The 23,222-nt window shown below is 38.6% G+C and overlaps 1 protein-coding gene across 2 annotated transcripts; it reads left to right on the top strand.

Moving 5' to 3' along the window:
• Window positions 1–1,301: 1,301 nt before the first annotated feature.
• On the top strand, window positions 1,302–22,333 carry DNAJC15 (DnaJ heat shock protein family (Hsp40) member C15). 2 transcript variants are annotated; one of them, XM_042868114.1, is made up of 7 exons: window positions 1,302–1,444; window positions 1,672–1,962; window positions 7,352–7,403; window positions 9,292–9,365; window positions 14,722–14,798; window positions 18,954–19,024; window positions 22,046–22,333. In XM_042868114.1, exons 1-7 carry the CDS (start codon window positions 1,343–1,345, stop codon window positions 22,114–22,116), a joined length of 738 nt encoding a protein of 245 aa, XP_042724048.1. In that variant the 5' UTR covers window positions 1,302–1,342; the 3' UTR covers window positions 22,117–22,333. The 2 variants fall into 2 exon arrangements, with proteins under 2 accessions (XP_042724048.1, XP_042724049.1); XM_042868115.1 differs by lacking the exon at window positions 1,672–1,962 and having other exon boundaries at window positions 1,305–1,444.
• Window positions 22,334–23,222: the final 889 nt, after the last annotated feature.

Genomic DNA, 23,222 nt, shown 5'->3' with positions numbered 1-23,222 from the left:
GGTCAACTCATCTTTGAGCTAATAGCTGTACTTTATGAAGATACTTAAAGTTGAATTAAAGCAGTTGCCTTTCAATGTTATAGAAGATTAGTAAGTATCAATCGTATGTACAGAACTGTGATACGTGCTCAGAATGATGTCTTGGAAGAAAAAATCACTCTCTGAAACAGGAGATAAAGAGAGTAATTCTTTTGGTTGTGTCCCAGTGTCCCCAGACAATTCAACTCCAGTGCCACCAGTTAAGACATATGGCAAACCTCTTAGATAAAGGGCAAAGGAAGACCAGTTATGCTGTATTACTGAGAAGAGATGGAGCATTTTGCAATTAGTGATATAGGACTAACGGCGACTGCCAACGACTGCATTTGAGGTAACACTTGGAAATCTTCAGTAGGATGAACCTTGATCCCAACAGGCAGCATTTTCAGGAAATCATAATGCATTGTCACATGCTGAGGCCTCCAGTACAGGAAAGGTGCGGAGCTGTTGGATACTGTCCAGAGGAGGGTCACAAAGATGATCAGAGGGCTGGAGCACCTACCTATGAAGTCTACAAGGGCTCAGGGAGTTGGGCTTGTTCAGCCTAGAGAAGGTTGTGAGACCTCATTGCAGCCTTCCAGTATTTAAAAGGGGATTATAAAGAGGAGGAGAATCAAATTTTTACTCTGGTAGATAGTGATAGGACAAGGGGGGAATGGTTTTAAACTTAAACAGGGAAGGTTTAGATTGGATGCAAGAGGAAAGTTCTTTATACGAGAGTGGTGAGGTGCTGGAACAGGCAGTCCAGAGAGGTTGTGGATGCCTGTCCCTGGAGGTGTTCAAGGACAGGTTGGACGGGGCCATGGGCAACATGGTCTAGTATTAGATATGGAGGTTGATGGCTCTGGCTGTGGCTAGAATGTTAGAACTTGATGCTCCTTGGGGTCCCTTCCAATCCAAGCCATTCTACGGTTCTACCATTCTATACACGGACATCAAGTAAGGTGCAAAAAATACAAGCCGTGAGGACAAAAGGACACACATCCCCAGCCCTCCTCACCATCACCCGTCCAATTAGCCGCCCGTCCTCAGTGAAGAGGGAGCCACCAGATTCGAAGGGGGCGGGAGGCGGGTAATCCTCACGGTAACACCGGGAGGCGACGACAAAGCCGAGAAGACCGAGCCACGTCGGTGACCGTTTCCCCCTCCCCCCACAAAACGCTGTGGTACCGCCCGCCCTCTCTCCGCCTTCGCGAGGCGGGGTCAGAGCTGAGCGGCGCGGGAGTGCGGCGCTTTGCCTTTCGCCTCCTCAGCTGCTTTGTCCCTCTGTACGGCCCGTAGCGCCGCCGTCACGCCCGCCATCATGGAGGGAGCCGGGGCTTCCTCTGAAGCGTTGCGCTACGCCGAGTACGCTAGGGGCCCTACGGGCGCCGGCAAGGGCCAAACCGAACTTGACCGGAGACTGGTGAGCGCGCTGAGAGCCAGGCAGGCGGCGGGGCGGCAGAGCAGCGAGCTCTGCCCTCATAGCGTTGTTCCGCCGGGGCCGGCATCCGCCACGGGCAGGGAGGGCGGTGTTGGCGCCTCGCCCAAGGCCATGCCTGGTGGGATCGCAGTCTGTTCCCATTTAACGCGGAGTTAAACGTGAGGTTCTGTCAGCCACGGGAAAGCTGAAGTTGTGTTTCCCTACCGTAGGGAGACGGGAGATGTCAAATCCTTCCACGCTGCGTGAGTTCTATTAGAGCAGGCTCTAATTTCTGCTGGTTCTGTGGAAGTCTCAGCGAAAAAAGTCACTCTCTCCTGGCGGCTCGTCATCTGGGAGAAGCTGAGCGAGGACCAGCGTTGGGGTTCACACACTGGGGTTCAGAGATTATGAGCAGCAGTAATTATGAGCCTCGTAGCAAAAAGGGAAGGAAGTCCATCCATGAGGCTCCAGACGCTGAGATACTACATTCTTTTACATACAGCCATACCTGCTCATCTATGGTTAGTATGGGTAGAGATGTAGCATCTCTGTGGTGGTTAGAGACTACTGTCAAAAGATGGGAACATAAATTAATTTAAATGACTTCATCTCTTCTAAGTAATCTGACATGGGGCAGCTGCTGCTGGGCTCTTCTCACAAGAGGACACTCCTGCAGCTCCCCAGCTACCCACAGGCTTGCTATGTAAGCCCAGTATACCTCATCTTGCTACAGAGTAACAGGGTGTGGTTACAGAGATGAAATGGGATAACAAACATCACCTTCAGGGCTGAAACAGCTCTGTTCCCAAACTGAATTTTGCTTTTAAGTTGTGCAGGATGATAACTGAAGTCACTTGTTCTAGGTCACTATACTTGTTTTACTGAAGCATTCAGAAGTTTGGAGTGACAGAAAAACAACAGTGAAAGCATAGAGTCCGTGAAGACAGCTGTAAGAATTCATTAATAATGCATACATATCCAGGAAGGCTGGTTGAATGCCTGGCATTAACACTTCTGCTAGTGAATCTACTGCTCTGGTAGAGTCCCCTGTGAAAAATTGTCAGAAACTTGTAAGTTTGTAGTAGTTTCGTATGAAAAACCAGAAAGTTACTATAAAATAAATGAAGTAAGTAGACATGAAAATTGGGTGTGTATGGAGATGAGCTTTTAGCTGAAACTAGTTTTAATTTATTATTGGAAAATAAACTTCATAGGGAGGTGAGAATGGACAGAAAGCATTAAGTTATGAAATCAAATCTGCTGCAGGTAGTTTATAATATAATCCCAGTGCATCCAGCTCCATATACAGCCAATTAGGTGGTTTGCTCTGAAACCTTCTAATAAACTCTGAAGCCTTCTAGTACTGTAGCTACTCTTCTGGGGAATAGCAACCTTCTTGTAACTTCCACGCCAGATGCAGTCATTTATTTGAGGTCTAGAATGTTTAAATAAGGGAAAAAAGCCTTGGAAATAGTTCTGCATGCTTGGTTAATATCCTTGTGAGTTCTAATTTTTAGCAGCATACATACAGCTGTTTTAAAAAACAAACATGGTTTTAAAACGATGTTTCTAGTTAAGCATATTACATTTGTGCATTTACTTATTTCAGGTACATACATCCCTATTTTTACCTATTCACAATTAACCATGGGCTACTAACAAACTGCTGTCCAGTCCATCAGAACAAATAATTGTTTTTCTACATGCTTTTTATTCCATTTCACTATAGCTGTCTGTGGCCCTAAAAAAGTATAGAGCCCTAGCGGTATATCTTAAAGCTAGTTGTTAGAAAAGCAGAATACTTTTTGTTTGACCAAGGAGGGTGTTTTCACTGACTGCAGTAGAAGAACCAGAGTATAAAATCCAAATCTTGTGCAGGCAGGTATGTTTTAATGTCTATAAAGTTTGTTCTCATAGCTTGTTAGATCTAACAGTGTTGTGCTGAAATTTTAGAATTATGCATTTGAAATTGCCTTTTATATCTTTTAACTTCTTTTTTTCTACTTTATAGAAGAGGGTTGTAAAGCAGAGTGCTGTGGATTAGGAATATCTTACTCTTCCCAGTTTCTTCTGCTTAAAAAGATTAAGGCTACAGGAAACTTACATATTAAAGGATTAGTTCTTGGACCTCTCTATGAAGTGGTGTCTGGTGTATACCTTTAGATATACTGTCTGTCAGTATGCTTTATCTTTTGTTTACCAAATACTCTGGTAAGTCTTGTGGATGTATTTCCTTACAGACATTTCTCTAAAGATGAAAAAACAAAACTTTGCAGATTTAGCAAAACTTAGTTTTACTGTTATCTGTATCTTAGAGGGTTTGTTAGTAAAACTGAACTTCATAATAAAAGACTGAGATCAGCAATAGCACAGGGTTGATGACTAACCTTTGGGAGCTGATTCATTGAATAAAGAAAGGGACAGATGTTACTTTTTAATCTTCTATTTCTTTATTTTCCCCTCTTGGATCTTAAGGAATGTTTTCTTATATAAACCTACATATTTAAAAAATATTAAATCACCTTCCCCCTTCACCCTCCCTCCAAAAAAGTCAATTCTGCCATAGCTGAAGTCAGTGAGTGTCTATTAATATTTTGAGCCTTTGAATATGAAATAGCATGCATGTTAAAGCAGTGTGAACCAAAAAAGCTCATGGTGGTAGATGTGAGAGCGAGTTGCTTTCCTTTCATACTGACGAGAAGAGTGCCTGTAATTAAAGCCTTATGGTCGTAACAATAAAATTTGCTGCTGTGTATTTTGAAGTTCCAGACTAACCTTGATTTCTCCTTCTAAATAATCATCTGAGTTAAGTGAGCGTGGAAAAGAAAACTGGGACAGACTGGACTTCACCTTAAGTGAAGATACCATTAGCTTAAAAAGAGACTCTGTGGTAGTAAAAGATGAACTGTGCAATCTTGGTTCTACTGATTTAAATTCAGTTTCACACCATATTCAGTATAACACTATAACAAACATTCAGGATGCTTTGAGGTGACAAGTTACCATTGTGGCTAATACATAGCAAGTGACTCTTTTCTAACCTGCTGCTAACATAAATAAGGGATGTTACTCTATTTTGATGTTTCTCAGCTTTTTGGATAGTTTTATCTCACCTGTAAACATGGGCAGTCTCTCATGGCTCTGTGGCTTGATCACCCCATCACTTTAGCTACTTTTCTGCCTGGTCTTCGGATTGCTGCTGGTCCTGCTTAGCACTCCTATCCTAGAACTACTATAACACTTATGTTATTTTAAGTGCTGTTTTTCACTAGCTTTCCTGTAACTGCTTGTGCATTCCACTGAGGCTGAAATAATATAGCCCAGTGGACACAGTGCTCAGGGAATCTACACTGCTTACAGACCACTCTGCAAGAACACTTAAGCAATTTCTGTGCAGAGCTGATGGAGTCCAAGTATCATTTATTAGCCTTACGTCAACGTTCTGCCTTTACCTGTGATGAGGTGTCTCTTACCAGTGGCAGTGTACCTTGTTGTAAACTGACAAGGTACTGAAGCTGACATAATCTACCTTTTGGTGGCAAGGCAAGAATAAATTTTGACAAGCACAGGCTAATAAATATATATTTTTTTTCAATATTATCTATTTCACGCGTTGTTGGGCTCTTAATTGACTGTAAACACTTAGTAAAAGATTCCCACAGTCAGTCTGAATGAGTCAAGGAAAGTCTCTACTGCATGTAAATCCGTGATCACAAGCCACAGAACAGAATAATATATAATTTCTTTAGAGTTTTTGGTATTTCCAGAAGCATTGTGGCTGTTGGTGGTTAGTCTTTAAACAGGGGGATTAGAAGAATCATATTTGAATATGATTTCATATTTGAATACTGAGAGCCTGCGAAAACTGATCTGTGTGAAGAAGTAGAAAACTTTAATGAGGAGATGAACAGTGTGCTTCACTGTTTTATTTCCTTTACCATCTGAGGTAGCATACTTTTATTTTTCATGGCCTGAAGAGGAAGGGAAACTGTGCAACTGGAAGGAAGAACAGATATTAAACTACTGCATTATTTTTACATGCTTACATTCAGGCATGAATGCTAATAGCAGGACTTCAGTCTATGATAAAATGGAGTAGAGAGGTGACTTTAAAGCACCTCTGGGCAAAATTCCTTCAGTCTTAACTTTGGAGCTCCACTCCCAGTGTGTGTAGAATTTCTTTGTTTTCTTTTTTTCGTACCAGAAGCCTCTCAGCAATTGCAATACTATGTTATGCTCGTGGTCAGCATAGCCCAATTGTAGAATGGCCTGGGTTGAAAAGGACCACAATGATCATCTGGTCTCAACCCCCCTGCTATGTGCAGGGTCGCCAACCAGCAGACCAGGCTGCCCAGAGCCACATCCAGCCTGGCCTTGAATGCCTCCAGGGATGGGGCATCCACAGCCTCCTTGGGCAACCTGTTCCAGTGCGTCACCACCCTCTGTGTGAAAAACTTCATCCTACTATCTAACCTAAACCTCCCCTGTCTCAGTTTAAAACCATTCCTCATGGTCCTATCTCTACCTGCTGCTTCTTCTGTTCTGAGCTCAATGCTACAGGCAGCAGCGACTGTCACCTTCCTTCACAGCCAGACAGGAGCTGCTGGCTGTGGTGGAAATGCTGCCATTTTGCATAGCCACCTGAGTGCAGGAAAGATTGTTGACCTGTGCTCTAGCCCCTGTGCAGCTCTAGGAAGCTTAAAAATCCCTATTTCTCAACTCTTCCCTTACTCTGCCTGGGAATGAGATTGAGTACAAGAGTTTTAGCCACTAAATCTACTTTTTGGGGCACATCAAAATTTGGGCATGCAGTTCCGCTCTCAGATTTGTTGGTAGAAAATCTGTGAATGAGCTATTGGTTAAATGCAGAGCAGAAAGCCATCCAGAGGAGAATCAATCTGGTGATAAAAACGTTTTCACTGGTGTTTGTTTTGAAATCCAGTTAAACAGGCCTAATCTGATTTCTGTTGCTTCCTGGGGAAAAGTTCAAGGTGTTATTAAACTATCAGATATGGATAGATACTACCATACACCAGACACTCAGGCTTGCAATGTTCTTCATCCTTGAATTCTGGAAATGGTTGAGAAGTCAGTTCGGCTGCATATCATTTAGAGGCTTCTTGTTCAACATCTCAAGGAGATATTTCCTATGGTCCTTCGTAAGTTTCCAGACCTTCAGGGCGTTGCAGAGAAAAATATACCCACCCTATTTGGGATTTTTGAGTTAGCAGGAGTTAGGAGTTACTACTGAATCAGATGTTCAAATCTTTTTGTGGGTTTGGTTGCAAGAGACTTAAAACAAATTTAAGACTTTTAGACCTACAGCAAATTTAAGCCAATAACGAAAACTGTCTGAAAACTGTCATACAAATATTTATACTGTAATTTAAGCGTTCAGACAGTGGTTGACAGTAAATAATGAGAAGAGATTACCAGGCTCTGTGTCTGACTGTGGCTTCCATGAGTCAAGGGATGAACAATGGAAGACACTAATGTTTGTGGCTGCAGCTATGGGATGGGACTGTTTTGTTCCCCATGGTTTTGTGATAAACTAATACTTTTTTTTACAGTGAACGTTGTTTCAGATGGTGTTGAAATAGTCTTTGCATAAAAATTCCAGTAATCCTGAGCAGAGTCTGCCATGTGTTTTTTATTTCATACTGTGTGTTACTTTGTTAGTGTTTATTCACTGATTTGCTAATCCAGCTTAAACCTGAAGCACTGCCATAGGTTAATGAGGCAGTGCTATAAGATTTGATGTAGCCTTTGGAAAAAAGATACATACTTCATATTTCATATAAATTATATATTAAATGCTCACAGCAGACATCAAAAATACTTACTGTTAAAGATGCATATATTCCAAATGAGAATGTGCAGTTCATTCTGATTCCTATTTTCTTGCTTTAGGCCAGATCTATGATAGCAGTTGGACTCGGTGTGGCAACTGTTGCATTTGCAGGTAAGCTAAATTACCAGCTGACTGTGGATCCACTTATCTGCCTACTGCTGTTTCCAATGAGGTTAATGAAGTTTTTATGAAAACCACTTGGGAAGTGGCTGTTGTGGAGAATCATGTCCCTTTGTAGTTCCCATCACTTCAGAATCCTTGGTACGTTTTCCAAAATTCTTTTTGAAAAAGTCACTGCTAGAGAAACTTGTTTTGTGGGCAGCATTGAAAAGGTTCTGCATGCTCTCTGTCTGCAAAATATAGTGTAAAAGGATTATGCTATATGATACACATACAAAAGGGTGTTGCAAGGTAAGGCTCCTTATTACAGAAGAGTACAGCAGGATCTAGTGCTGTGAAGGTGGTGCTTGAGAAATTCAAACAGGGTGGAATGAAAGATTTTAGCAGTTACAGTTATACATCACATTAACCTGTGCCTGTAGTACCTTGTTTGTTCCCTGAACTCTGCGTCTGGATTTGTTTTTCTGAACACAGGTCGTGGGCTTAATGTGATTTACATGCTGATTTATTCAGATGGGATAAGTGTGGTCTATTCTAGTTTTGAAACACACAAATCAATTTCCATTACTTTCAGGATGTAAACTCAGCCATGCTCAGCTGTGTGCAAATGCATGTGCCAAGAATATATGCATATAGATACATCCTAATACAAAAAAAGTCAGCAGGTATTTTGTGAGTGCAGCTGTTTTATTTTAATTAGTGGAAGGAGAGGCAAGATACTTGGTGGTACACATCTATTAAGAAGGCAGTTCATATCTATATCCTCATATAGAAAGAGAACACAGTAGAAGTGGAATTTCTTCTGCTGGTTAAGCTAAATTAGTAGTGATCACTAACAATGAAATGGTAATTGTAAGCTTTAAGAAGGTGAGGTAATATGTTATTAATACATGACAGCTTTTCAGCAATGGTACTCCAACAGGGGTTTTGACTTCTGTGCTAGCACTGACAGACATAGATGGCTACAATAACTTACAGAGATATCCTATATTTTAAGACTGAAAGCAAGATGTACTTTGAGTCAGGGAGAGCCATGTCTTATAAAAATGTTTTTTTCCCATTATATTTAATAACAAATTACATTCCTAATGAATAATTAATCAAAACAAAAATTGAAGGGTTAGAACCTACAGGGAAAGCTACCAGTAACAGTACAAATTTTGATTCTTAAGTTGGTAGACCTTCTTTGTGCTTCAGAGAACAAAGTCTAATATAGATTCATGTACCCTTAGCCATAGATGTTCACTGCCATTTGAGAGTTGAATGTCTCTGAATCCCATAAGGTCTTCCCTTTGTAAGAAAATAAAATGTAGAATGTACAAAATATGTGATTGAGCGTGCAACATTACATCAAGATACATGTAGTATGTAGATATATTTTTTTGGAAGACATAACCTTTGAATGTTATTTAATAAATAATGCATATCCAAAGCTAGTGTTCTTATTGCACTTTATCTTAAAGTTCACAATGCTGATAACTTCATTTGTCATATTGAAATCTTATTTATTTTGTGCACAAACACAATGGATGTTTGCAGACCGTGACTATGTTGTTATATTATGTGCATTACCTCCCCACATACTCTCAGTATGAAGACTGAAAAATGTAAACCTCTGCAAGTTTGTCACAGGACTTCTACCCAGGACTTCTGCTGGGCAGGATTCAAAACCAGACATTGAGGGAATATCTTGAAAAACAGTAAAGTGCAAAGGTACCATACAGAAAATAAACGGAATGAGAAGGTGAACAGTGAAGAATAATTTTGTTTTATAACCCAAAATTCTTTCTGCTTCAAGCTAATGAACAGATGTCAGACATTTAGTGTATGTGTGTGTTTAAATGGCACTTATGGTTTCCCTTGACTTCATTTTTTTCAGGTCGTTATGCATTCCACCTTTGGAAGCCATTGGGGCAGGCAATTACAGAGACAGCAAAAAAGATTTCAACTTCTGTAAGTTTGGAGGTTGCTTGATACCAGCTAAATCTATTTATATGTCAAATATTTAGAAGGAAGTCATTTTATGTTGAATATCACAAATGCCAGCTAGATTTAGTTTTTATTTTTTTCCCCTGGATTGGAGTACTCCTTACTCTGTATGTTCTGTCATCTATTTCATATATTTTTAAGATGATCTAATAAACTTCCAGGATGGGTTGCAAGAGGATAGAGGAGCTTGTTTTCTCTGTTTGCAACTCACATGTGAACAAGAAAACAAGCACTTCCATCTCTTTGCACATTGGTTGTCTTTTTCTTGGGGCAGTTCCAAACTTATTCTCAGTTGCAGTGTTTATGAGCCAGATATGGTGTTACAGAATCACAGGGATTGGAAGGGATGCCTGGAGATCATCTAGTACAACCTCCCTACTAAAGCAGGTTCCCTAGAGTGTTCCTGGATCAGTTTTCACTCCCTGTCCCTGTACTGCATTGCTACTGTGAGACCAACAGCAATTTCGTTTTTCCCTTTCTAAAATCAGTTTTGGAGAGGTTCCCATGTTGCCTGCCAATACAACAGGGGGGACTTTAGGTACTGTGAATTAAATTGCTTTTATGTGATGTGGATACAGTCCGACTTAAAGGCTTGAAGTAGCAAGCAATAAGGGTATGTGGCTTCAGAGTAGAGAGTGCTTCAATCTTCATCTTCCCTCTCCAGAAGTTTTACTCCAACGCATCTATCCGTTTGTTAGATACAGGCTAAAGAATCTGAATTTAGACATTTGCATGTAAGAATTCAGGCACTGACTCTTTAACATATGGAAATATGACATACTACTGCATAGAGAGGTGTCTGTTTCTAGGCGACTGTACCCCTCTGAACCATTTTGCTGGCTGAGCCAGTCTCACTACAAGTCTGTTTTCCTTGATGACTTTCAAGGTACTGCAGAATTCACTAACAGGAGATTCTGAATTCTCAGTGTTCCTAGTCTGTGGAGCTGAATCTATTTCTGCCTTTATATCCTGCCTTAAAGCCCAGAGTTCTATGTTTCTCTCCAGCAGAATATTCTGTTACTGAACTTGAAAATACAGTGAACAGCAGAAGACATGAGATCTGCTAGATAGAGTAAAAACTTATTTTTGGTTTACCACTTCCTATATATAATTGTTAACTTTGTATTTGTGAGGGTAATGACAATTTTTTATTTCTTCTACAATCAAAATTCACATTTAAGACTTGTGTAATTCTCAGCGAAGGTTGTCTGTTCTGTAACTCTACGGGTCAACCTTCTTGGAATATGCTTTTTTCCCTTAGCAATCAGTTATTTCCTATTGATCATTTGTCACTAAAACAATACAAAGTGAAAATTCTATATACCAAGATCCTGGGTAAGTACTTATTTTCCAGATTTTAGCAGCATCACGTGATTTTGTTTGGGGGAATTTGAAGCTGCTTATATATAAACTGTGGGATAGCAGTTTCATCATGTCTCTTTACAATATAGTGTTCTCTAAACTGTGCTGACAGTGAAAATCAAGCAGTCAGTACTTCTGCTGATGTTTACTGGAGAAAGAATCATTTGTGACAGTCAATGTCTGGGCTTAGTGCTACTTCACTGTAGTGCTTGAAGGTTCCTAACTTGGTCACTATGTTTTTCAGTGCTTACCTTAGCTTTCCAGAATCAAACTCTATCCCTCATCACACCCTTTTTAGGAAGACTGTGAAGCGAGCTGCCTGTTTAAATGCTAACTGGTTCTCTCTGTAAGCTCCTACTCTCTCTTCCTGTTGGCAGTAACTTTTTTTTTCTTCCTTGCTTTCAGCTCTTGTTAGTTGCAGTTTCACAATGTGATGCTGTTTATCCTTTCCTCCTGCTCACTAATAAATTACTTACGTGAGGTCAAGTTGAGCAATTATGAAGTGAACATTTAGAATGTCTACTTGTTGGATCTTGAGTATCTGACACTATTTACTTAGCTAAATAACTAACATGCACAGTCAACAGTTACATCCAAAAACAGCAAATAAGAGCAAGTAAGTAACATTTTACTCTGAATTCCTACTTCTCATTCAGTTTTAACTTAACGCCTGTTAAATTTATAGACTTCTTAATGATGAAGAATAAATGCTGCTGTAACTTAGTCATTATGCTGTTGATTGCTGGAGAAATACTTCTTTTTTTAAATTAGTTTTATCTTGAACCCGATTTTGTTACTGGTATCACTAACTCCAGTTTTGGTTTTGGTTCTCTGTGCAGTTACATAGTCACAGCAGTCATTGTTTTTTCTCCTCAGACAGACCTTAATGCTGTCAATCATAACACTAATTTCTTACTTCCTAGTTTTTATTCCCCCTTTTATTTTAATAGCTATACCTTTCTTTGTTGAATCAATGGTATTTAGAATTTAGACACAACAGTTCTAGGCAAAACTGTTAAAAACTCCAAATTCAACAGTCCTGAAAATTCCAAGTTCCAGAAGAAAGGCTCTCTTTAATGCTTTGCTGGAGATGTTTGTACTCAGTTTTTGTTATTTGATCTGTTTCTGCTCAGATGCACAGATCTCTAAATTTAGAGCTAACAGTAGCAATCATCTCTTACAATATCTAGTCCATCTTACTTTTTTTTTTCTCCAAATGAAGTTAAGGAAGTTAAAGTTGATATCAGCAAGCTTTACTATTACATGATAGCACAGCTTCTAAATAGGTGTTTTGTCGTGTCTTTCATTTTGTGTGTACATGCATTTGTTTTTTTCTTCCAGCGTTGTTTACCTTCTTGAGTTGATTATGTCAGTAGTGAAACAACACACAGGTTATCAGAAACAAATACCACTTCATGTAAGATGACGTGATGTCTGGTTTCAGTTGCGAATATCACTTATCTTGCATGGAAACAGTCACTCCTCTGCTGTATTGTGCCATAAAAAGTATCGTGAAGATGTCAGGATTTTCTTAGCTGACTGCCTAATGCTAAAATTTGCAAGAATGAATACACATCTGAGCAAGTCCAGACATTTTCTGTTTCCCCCTTACCCTTTAAATAGCAGTATTTGCTTACGTAAGTTGCTAAACAGTGACAGCATACACGGAAATGAGGCAAATTAAATGGTAGCTCCCCTGCCCCTCTGCAATGGCAAGAAGAAATGCAGAGCTCATTCTAATGATTTTTCCAGTACAAAAATTCTTTGCAATAGCCAGAGTTAAATAATAGTGTCTGGAACTGTGTGCAGATCAGGAAGTTGTAGCAGAAGAATATCTGAATGTAGTTTCTTTTCACTGCAGTCATTACTAGAAATTAAGTCATGTTTTTCTCAATTTTAATTTGAATAGCATGGAAAAGTTGCTTTATTTTGGACCTAGAAATTTGCTGAGATATTTCCTAAAATGAAGACTTGATGTTTCTTCCCCCTTTTCTAACCAAGGGGAACAATGACTTTACATCTAAATCACTTCTGCTTTAAATTCTGTTGAAGATCTAGATCTTAATGTAAGAAATTCATTATCCTTATCCTGTGCTTCACTTCTGAGAAGAAAATGTTTTTTGTTGACCACTTCCCCTGGCTGATTTTGAAAGTTCGTATTTGTTTATTTGCCAAAGGACATAAAAAAACCATAATTTGTTATTTCATTCCTCTGGAAAGCGAACCGAATGAAAGCTTCCTGAAGTTAGAACAATTTCAAGGACGGGTGCTTTACAAACATGAAAAAGTATTTCTGAATTTAAGCCTATAGCCATTCCTCCTTATTCCGTGATATCAAATGAGCTATTTAAGTGATATCTACCAAGAACAGAAAGGAATTTTGTTAAGAGAGAATTCAAATATTGTTCTTCTCTACATGAAGAGGGAACCAAGAGTGTCCTCTTATTTTTAGAGCTGTGTGCTATGCATGAAGAGCAGAGAGGAATTAACCTTTTCAGAAATCTATCTGTATTTAAGATTCTTGGAAGAAGTTCTGGGAAACGCTTCACAAGGCATTTAGGCGTCCTTTTCTCTCCTGGTTGTAGTAATTGTTCAGTGTCCTTGCAAATTTCTGGGCAGTTTTACCTCTTCAAGGACATTACCTGGTGGCCATTTAATCACCAAATTGTTTCCTCTTGGAGGACTGGAGAAACCATTTGCGTTCCCTGAGTATTCCATGCTCTAGCCTGTGCTGTTACTGAGTACTATTACAGATGTGCTTTGTTTTACTCTGCAACTGTAGCAGTAGTTCCTCAACAGATTTTTGTTGTAGGTGCAATGTGTTTGCAGTCAGATCAGTTTTGACGGTAGCTGAATTATTGCAGAGATGATTATCTCATGTATGATTTGCAGGGGTGAAAAGAAGAAAAATAAGATTTGCTTCGGACTGTAGCAAACTACAACAAATCTCTTGGGAATTGCTGCCTTCAGAGACATTCTGTATTGGTAGCAACTCCTGATCATTTCTGAAGTACACTTTTGGGTGAATGTTGTTCCTGACCTTAAGCACTTTGCTTCGGCATCATAGAGAGACCCTTGTAAATGCTTTAATGCTTTTGATATTACTTGAGTTTGTATAAATGCAATGCAAAATTCTCACTGGATATGAATGGATGTATTTAGTAGCTAGTGAGAAAAGTGTTTTATTAAGGGCCAGGCACACTTTTGCTTGGGGGTGAAAGGAACATTTAAAAATAATCTCAACTCTTCTCAGACTAGACTTCCTTATGATGGCTTATTTTTCCCCTACCAATGTTTGCATTGAGAAAAAAACTTCCATCTTGTTCAGTGATTTCTGTGTGCCAGTTCCCAAAGGCTGCATTTTGGAGCTACATCTGTTGCCACTGGAAATTTTGCATCTTAGACTATTATTAGGCAGTAGCAATGGACTACTCCCTTATTCTTCTCTAAGAAAGATTTGCAGCCTAATCTCTGGTCTCTATTCTTCCTTTCCTCTTCAAACAGTGACTAAAGTCACCACTTGCTAATTCTTGGGTGCCAGAACATAATCACTCTTGCCATTTTCCATTTCAGTGCCACCAAAGCTATTTTTAACAACTTTTTCCCTTTCTCTTCCCTGCCCTCACGAACACGTACAGTGTATCACTTTATAGTAGCATGTACTTTGATTCTGGACTGTTTTGCCTGAAGGCAGGATTTTAATGATTGTAGCTATTAATACCTCCGATTAGCATTAGAAGATTGTAAAAACACAGATAGCTATTTTTAAGTTGGCTTTTGTATGTGTTAACACCCAGGAGAAGTCCTTTCATATTATCTGTTTTCTACCCGTTCCATGTCTTCAAAGTAAGTTACAGATGAATGTTAGGCTCTCAGTGGGGTGGAATAAATATGATTTAGGTCATGGCACGTCGTACATGAAACTAATTATTGCTTGTTTTGCCTTTTTTCTTTCTAGAGTCTTTCATTATACTATAAAGGAGGATTTGAGCAGAAAATGAGTAGGCGTGAAGCAAGTCTTATTTTAGGTGTAAGGTAAGTGTGCTGCATTAATATGGTTTTGTTTGGTGAGTATGGAATGAAGAAAATGCATATTGCAAGAACATAGAATACTCCAGCCAAAATCTTTTTTTTTTTTTTTCCAAAGGCTTGTAATGGCTTATAAACCATTTTAATATTCTGCTTAAGCTAGAAAGCAAACAATAAAATACTAATAAAATATGTGACTCGTGTTTGGCTTGAAGGTTTGGTAACATACTGCAGTGGAGAATTGGTGCTCTTAAAATAGTCAGAATAGCACATACTGTGCTAATTAGTGCAATCACATGGCTTGGTTTCCAATAAAAACCTTGAAATGAGCAATATTGTAGATTATACTGATGAAGAAGGAAGACAGATCAATTTTGCTTTTTTTTTTTTCTTTTTTTTTTCCATACAATGCATTTTTTCCTTTCTATACTCTTTGATTTGTATGGATTAAAAGAGCTGCAGCGTATTCCAAGCATAAATACATTGAGAGACTTGTCATTTAGATTGGGTATAGGAAATTATTTCCAAGCTGCAGAATCAATAGATTTTTGAGTAGAAATTTTTCAGAAACATAGATGGCCAACAGTAGCACATGTCTTAGTGTTTTCTGTAAAACAAATGGTGAGTTTGAGGGCTCTCCAGCTGAGAAGAGCGGATCTGACCTGAGGTGGTGGATTTTCTGATTTAGATTAGTTCATAATTTTAAGATGAGGAAAAAATAAGGAGGATGGTTTGAATTCTCTCCGGAAGTTAGGTGGTGAAAACTGGGGCTTAGAAATAGCAGCCAAACAAGAGTATGTTTGCTTCTGACATAATGGAAATATGCAGATGTGGCATTCGTTTTAAGAATCTGTAAAATAAATGATAACATTTTCACAGAATCACAGAATTGTAGGGGTTGGAAGGGACCTCTAGAGATCATTGAGGCCAACCCCTCTGCCAAAGCAGGTTCCCTACAGCAGGTCGCACATATTTTCTTCAAATATCTCATGCTTGCACATAGAACAGCAGATTTATAGGAATGTTATACAGAAATTTATCCTCGGACCTATGAGTTTGATATTAATATTTTCACTTACTTTGGAAGGGCACGTTCTGTGATGTTCCAGAGTAGCACACTGCAGCTCATTAAAGTGTGTTTGTGTATTATGTGTATGTTTGGTGGCCCTGCTAGGCAGGGGGGGTTGGAACTACATGATCCTTGGGGTCCCTTCCAACCCGGGTGATTCTGTGATTCTGTGATTCTGTGATTCTGTGTTTACAGCTTACTCTGAACACTCTCATGTACATGTCTGAAATTTCCTCATATCTGTAATCAGTCCCCTGTTAATTTTTTGTCTTAATAGCTTGAGTCTGAACAGTGACACTGCTTGATGTGTTTGGGCTCAGTCTTTCAATTAGCATTCATAATCAGATACAACTAAAGTCCTTAATGTTTGAAGGGTTGAGCCTTTAATTGTGTAGCTGCGTGGCTAATATCTTCATGGGAAGTTCTCACACTGCTTGAAAAGAACTCTTACTGGCCAATTTTAACTCAGTTTACTATAGTGTATGTATAGAAGGGCCACCAAAAAAAAGCAAGAGAGTTTTAAAGTGTTATGAAGGCTGCCAGGCTCCAGAACTAGGTTGTCTAGAGATTGATCTTATTATGCTATCCTTTGTTGTCTTGTCATCACCTCCAAGTCATACTAAATTTTTAAGCAGAGGCTTTATTCATTATTTCAGGTGTATGTATGGACACTCTGTAAGTAATAACCATGAGACATGATAAAGGTGAACGTTTGAATGGGGCAACTTGATTTAGTACTTGATGTAGTGGATGGCAACCCTGTGTGCAACAGGGGTACTGGAACTTGATGATCTTTGAGATTCCTTCCAACCCAAGCCATTCTGTGATCCTCTGATGATATAATGGTGGCTTTTTAATGTCAAGTACGTTGACTTTTTACATATTCCAGATGTTCTTCTGTAATAACCATATTCAAAAATTGCAAGGGTTTTGGCAGAAACATGCATGTATATTGTTTGCATTTATCTTTGGAAAAGGTGTCCAAAGCTAAAGAGCGCGGTACTAAAAATGTTAACAAATCATAGAATCACAGAATGGTTTGGGTTGAAAGGCACCTTTAAGACCATGTAGTTCCAACCCCCTGCTGTAGGCACAGGAACACCTCCCTTCAGACCAGGTTGCTCAAAGCCCCATCCAGCCTGGCCTTGAACGCTTCCAGGGAGGGAGCATCCACAGCCTCTCTGGCCAACCTGTTCCAGTGTTTCACCACCCTCATAGTAAAGAATTTCTTTCTAATAATTAGTCTAAATCTATTCTCTTCCAAATCTTAAGTTTTATTCTGTGAAGAACAGGTGGCTGAAATTCAATACAACCTGCATTAATTTTAACAACTGCACATTCAGTAGGAGGAAGTGTTGGTATGAAATATGGGGGAGTGTCTGAGATAACATGGGAAGTGAAAATATTTTTTTTCCTAAACCTAAACCAAAAATGTTTTACAGTAGCAAAATACAGATGTGCTAAGAATAATGGTTCACTACTATGAAATTGCTAATGCTAAATTTCTGAAGGGTGTGATAACTCTCCTCACAAGCCAGGTTCCAAGCCCCTCACTATGGCTTTTGATGAGCCTGCTCCCCACCACCATGGTCCCTTCCAGCCTCACCAACATTCCTCTGACTGAAGGGTCTATCATTTGTGGAAATGGTCAATGCATCTGAAGGCAGGGCTGATGTTCAGGAGGAGCTGGGCAGCCTCTAAGAAGAGGCTGACAGAAGCCCATCAGCAAGGACACAGATGGCTCAGGTTGTGAGGTTGTACCAGTTCAACAAGAGCATGATTTTGACATGAAGGTATTTTTTTATGATGCCATTTAAGGTTTTAAAGAGCAGTCTTTAGAGCCAGATGAGCAGTATGTCATTAACTAATCAAAATTATATAAAATAGAATCTTTGCAGTTGCTTGTTAGGACAAAACTGCATGATTTTCCATAATAGGCAGCTGCAACTTTTCCAGGTAAATGTTGCCCATCTGAATTTCGAAGTAATGCTTTATTATATTCAGGTTTTATTGTTACAATGAGAAAATACTATTAAACAGCTGATTTACAAATAAAAATATGGGTATATTTTATTTCTAGCTATCTGATAGTAAATCATTTTTTATAGTTTATAGTTCAAAGCTTCTGGTTAATTCTTACCTTGTTCAATTGAAATGTTCTTTCTTTGCAGTTTTTTACATGTTTTGAAATGTTCTATGAAGTATTTTTGTAACATACCCTCATTTCCCTGTGATAGTAAAATAATTAGGGGTTGTTTACTGTGGGAGTTAGGCTGATATCTTGCATTCAAACTCTACCTGCAGAAGAATTAAGTGAGTAATTTCTGATGAAGAAGTGGAAAACACTGTTTCATTTCTGTGTGCTAACAAATTACAAAAAAACAAGTCATTCCATCTGTCCTTTTGCATACCAGAGCCTACTGTGCCGGTATATTGCATCCATAAGTGGTTATTTGTCTGGTAAGGTACATGTTTAATTTAGTTGGAGTACATATTTTATGTATCTGTCATTGAAGGAAACAACATTATGTAGCTCTTGTAAATCAACATGTCCCTGAATGCAACACGTTGAACAGCTTTGCAAAAAATAACAGATAGTTGTTTTTTTCCTGGGCTCCAACAGAAAGTATTTATAGCAACTATAAAAATATTTACAGTAGAACAAAATATGATAATATTAAATATTTGATGTTTTGTCATTGGTCGTATAAATACCTGTTTTCTGGGAGCAAAGATGTATTTTCTGCATTTGATGATAAGAATGCCAACCATCTGTATTGCGGAGCTCTTTTTTTCCTCCAAATTATGTATTTTAAATGGCTGTGGGTTTATTGAGTTTGAAGAAAAAAGAAACAAATCAACAGGAACGGAAGGATGTTTGCACGTGTCAAATACAAAGGCTTTTTAAAAATGTCCTCGGTGTGACTTACATCCCTTTGTTGGTATTGCTTCCTCAAAGATGCAGTTTTATGTTTTGTCCACAAGATGGGGAAAATCTCAAGTTTTAATTATTTTTGAAGCCAGTATAAACCGCTAATTTATAGCCTGAATGCAGTGGAATTTATGGTAAGCACTTCAATTTATTTTTGCAGTCCATCTGCTGACAAGGCCAAAATCAGAGCAGCCCATAGAAGAATCATGATCTTGAATCATCCTGATAAAGGTAAATATTTATTTATTTGTTTGTTTTAATCAAAGCTGGAAAGGAAGAGCCCTAAATGAGATCCTTTCAGTTTACTGATTATATAAATAACCGTGCTGTGTGAAGTTTATTTATAGACTTAAGCTTCTGTGCATCAGATAAAGCAGACTGATTTCCAGGCTTTACGAACCACAGCTTTAACCAGTTTCTTTAAGGTTTTCTTAAGGTGCTGCTTCAGGTAGGACGACCAGTGGTGCACACACATAGGAAAAACAAAACAAACAAACAAAAACCCAAAAACCAACTTCCTCCAAAGTATGAAAAAAATGAGCTGTGACATTTTTCTTAAACTCCTGTTCCTGTTTTGAAATGAGACGGACCACTCACATGGAGGAAGGTAACTTTCTGTGGGAAAATGTTCTGCATAATTTCAGATTTCCTTGAATTCACTTGGAAAAAGAATGTAAAGCTGGGCACTGTTGCTTTACTTGTGAGGTTTTTTAATGTAAATTTGTCTTATAGAAAGGCTATTATTATAACTTTAACTACACTACAGCTGCTTGAGAAAGAAAGCCCATATGTTCATTGCTGTTTCTACTTTAAAATAACAGATGGTGAAGAGTTACGCTGTATTTCAGAAGTCAAAAGGCAAAATCATGGGGTTTTTGTATCTTTTTGAGAGAATTACAGGGTTCCCTGCTTCTACCCCATCTTAAAAGAATGGAAAAAGTAACTGACCACTGACTGGGTGAAGTGTTTAGTCGATGCTGTTTTACTGTCTTTACCACTTGGGTTTAATTCTAAAGTTTTCCTGCTTATTCGATGTCACACTTCTGTTTTTCACACTTTTGTAATGTAGAAGTTACACACACATATATTAAAATATATGCAGATTTTTCTGGTTTATTATGGCCAGAGACCTCTTAACCACTAGAGTATCTAAGAGGTCACAAGTTTTCTGTAATGAATTTCAAAGTTTTCTTGTAGCAGCCATTGGAGACTTGAGCCAGAGTTGTGAATTTCCATGTGGATGTTGAGTTGCCCCTAAAAAAAGCAGTTCCTCTTACGAAGATCATTTTAGGGGCCAGTTCTTACAGCTTAATGCACCTGCAGCTAGGCACAGTGTAGTTTTTGATGATGTAGTGAGCCCTCCTGTGTGCTATTAAGATGGAGCATTTTCTCTGCAGGAGCACCAGGTGAAGGGATTTGTGCCTCCATGCTGCCCCTGCAGCTCTTCTGTCATGGCCAAAGAGAGAAGTGTTGTCTAATGTCCTCAGCTGCAGATTTAAGACCTAGAACAATCTTGAACATGTGGCATTGCAGAGAGATTTGCTTGGTTATGTTTTCAACTTCATTTCTTCTGGCTCTGGTAGCACAGATGTGCTTTTAAAAGCAATATCCAACATTAGAATGTAATTCTACCAGCTGGCGTTGGTAGAAGAAAGATCAATGAATACAGATTTGAAAAGTTACTCGTATTACCTGAGATTCAAAACAATGAAGAAACCGTGATTAGAAATAAATCCCTAATAGAAGTTTGCATAATAACATCCCTGTTGAGCAGTACTAAAATGGTTGCTCATTAACCTTTGCACAGTTCAGTTTGAAAGTGTTTTTATATTGATATACTGTATGTTATTTTTTATATGTATTATTTATTCTGTGAAAGAATGCTTGCTAACAGAAACAGAGGAAGAGATGAGCCTTTTGGACTTGCTTTAATTATAAACAAACACTTAGGCAATCATGAGATTGAATTTTCTCTCATTGGAGGGCTGCAAAATTAATATGGCACTTGAGGGTGTTTCAGGATGTGAACATAGTAAAAACACTTCTCACTGAATTGAATTTACTTTAAGATCCACTCTAGTAATGTAGAAACTGAAGGCAAAGTTGAAAATTACTTGGGATACGTAGTTTATTGCAGCTTATAGTCCTTACTGTTTTATCTTCTTGTCAGGGTTTTGAAAGAAGCAGTACTCAGTGTAGTAGACAATTTTCTGTCCTTGCCCTGCCTCACTTTCCTCACATGTCTTTGCTATTAGGACTGCATTCAAGCAAAACAGAGCATGAACAAGACAGCTGAACTCCATTATTTTTTCCAGCTGTTTTATTAGGCTATGAACTGACTTTAGAATGATGTGGATTCCTGCAAAAGTGACCTGAAGAAGTCTTTGTGTTTACGAGCGTTTAGTGCTAGTTCTTCTGTGTGTCTTCTATCACTGTCTTCTGTGCTGAATGAAGAGTTACGATTGAGCAGCCCCCTTGGAAAAGGCTGGTTAGTGTGCTGAGTAGTATTGCTGGAATCACATTTTTATGTAAAAAAGAAATGAAGATATATAGGTGCATTCCTGTAAGTGGTAAGCTACTGATACAGACCTTGTAATGTTGTTGTCAGTGACTGCAGGCAGATGGTTGGCACTCAAGGGGAGAGTTAAAAAACAAACACAAAAAGACCACTGAACTGTAATCAAATTGTTAGATGGAGCGTAAAGCAATGACAGTGTTCAGGACTAGAAGTTAGAAGGCGTACCATGTTTAAATAGCTTTAATGTGACAGTTTCTGCCTGGTAATTCTGGGTGTCTAGAGGAGGAGAGGCTTGGAGCATGCGTGCACATGCTTGATGATTTTGTCAAAATTATTTATAAAATGTTGCCTCTTAGTTTTTGAGGTGGGTTGGCATAATAGCTATCAGCTTTAGATGAGTGTTTGAGACAGCTGACCTTGCATACGTTTGCAGTAATGCTGCAGTACAAATCTAAATCACACCAGTGTGAAATGCTTTTAGATTTCAGACTTCTTTCCAAGACAAATTGTTTAGCTTTATTCTTAAGCAACTTCAGTTTTGTTTACATTCTTCATGCTACCTTATCAATCAGTTTGCTTTATGTCATTGCCATATTTTAATCTTCTGTATGAAAAACATCTGTTTAGGAAGGAAAAGCTAATAAAAGTGAATGATAAAGGGATGCTGTAAGTGAAGTTGTTTGGTGCTCTGCAAAAACATGTAAATGCTATTTCTCTGCCTTCTTTCTTCCCAGGTGGATCACCTTACTTAGCAACAAAAATAAACGAAGCAAAAGACTTGCTGGAATCCAGTACCAAAAATTGAAATCCTAAGACTTGCGTCGCAGAAAAACAAAACAAAACAAACCAGCAGAAAGCACACACAAAAACACCCCACTTCTTATGCATCTTTCTCTGGAAGGTTCAACAGATACAGTGTGCAACAGCTTTCATATGTACTTGTTCTGCACAGTTGGTTAACAGTGCATTGGATGTTTATATTTATTGTTGAAATTAAAGATTTAAGACTATTTAAAAGCAAACTGGATTCTTTTACAGCTGTGTCTCAATTTTAGTGCATTTTTACTGAATTCTGACACGTTACAAGCTTAGAGAACTCTCTTAAAATGTTTTTCTTCAGAAGTAGTTCTTTTGTGAAACTTGGGAGTTGAAAAATTGAATGTGTCTTGGATAGACTTTACCTTCATTAATGAAGATGGTAATTGTCAGAAAATGTGCAATAACGTATTCAGTCAGTGCATGGGGTGATGGCAGACTTTTCAGTATCACCTTACATACAGTGGAAGTGAATGTCCACATGGTGTGGGGTCAGATGGGTTTTTGTGATCTGTTTATTAGATAAGTTAGCCACGTGTGCCTGGTGTGTGATTGATACAGCAGGGAGCAAACGTGGCTGAAACCCTTAATAGCAGTTTCTTTGCTTATTGCTTTGTGTAGACTTTCCAAGTTAGGTTTACATTACTTCTCACATCACCCAGTTGTAGGTAGCCATATTTGGTTATTTCCTTGAAAGGATGAAAGAATATGATGGTTTTCTGTTGTTTTGTTTTTAGTATATCATATAATTCCCATTTTGTCACAATTTCCTTGTATTAGGGAGAGATGACAAAATTTAATTTGACTCTGATTGAAAATACTAAATATGGGTGATTTAGAGACTTCCTGACATACAGTGTCATTTTCCTGACAAACAGACTTGATAAAGCAAAAAAGGATGCATGGAGAATCCTGCTTGGTAGTGGGCATACACACTTGTGTTGCTTAACTAATGCTGTAATAAAAAAGGCTTGTGTATGAGCAGGAAAAAAAAAAACAACAAGAAACTATGAGGGCTGTCATTGTGGGAGGAGAGAATTGGGATGGTGGAGTTATCCCTAATTTTCTGAAGTGGAACCTGTGTGTGATCTGAGT

This window comes from Lagopus leucura, unplaced genomic scaffold, assembly GCF_019238085.1.
Source record: "Lagopus leucura isolate 7727_CA_CO unplaced genomic scaffold, USGS_WTPT01 Super-Scaffold_100001, whole genome shotgun sequence".
Taxonomy (NCBI): domain Eukaryota; kingdom Metazoa; phylum Chordata; class Aves; order Galliformes; family Phasianidae; genus Lagopus; species Lagopus leucura.
Note: the sequence above shows the minus strand (reverse complement) of the source record. Positions and strands in the feature narration are given on the sequence as shown.

Bases quoted from the DNA above. Each gene is read 5' to 3' on its own strand.
- DNAJC15 (XM_042868114.1), top strand. From the start codon at position 1,343: ATGGAGGGAGCCGGGGCTTCCTCTGAAGCGTTGCGCTACGCCGAGTAC. The intron at 1,445-1,671 runs GTGAGCGCGCTG...TCCCTACCGTAG, and splicing joins CCGAACTTGACCGGAGACTG to GGAGACGGGAGATGTCAAAT. The intron at 7,404-9,291 runs GTAAGCTAAATT...CATTTTTTTCAG, and splicing joins GGCAACTGTTGCATTTGCAG to GTCGTTATGCATTCCACCTT.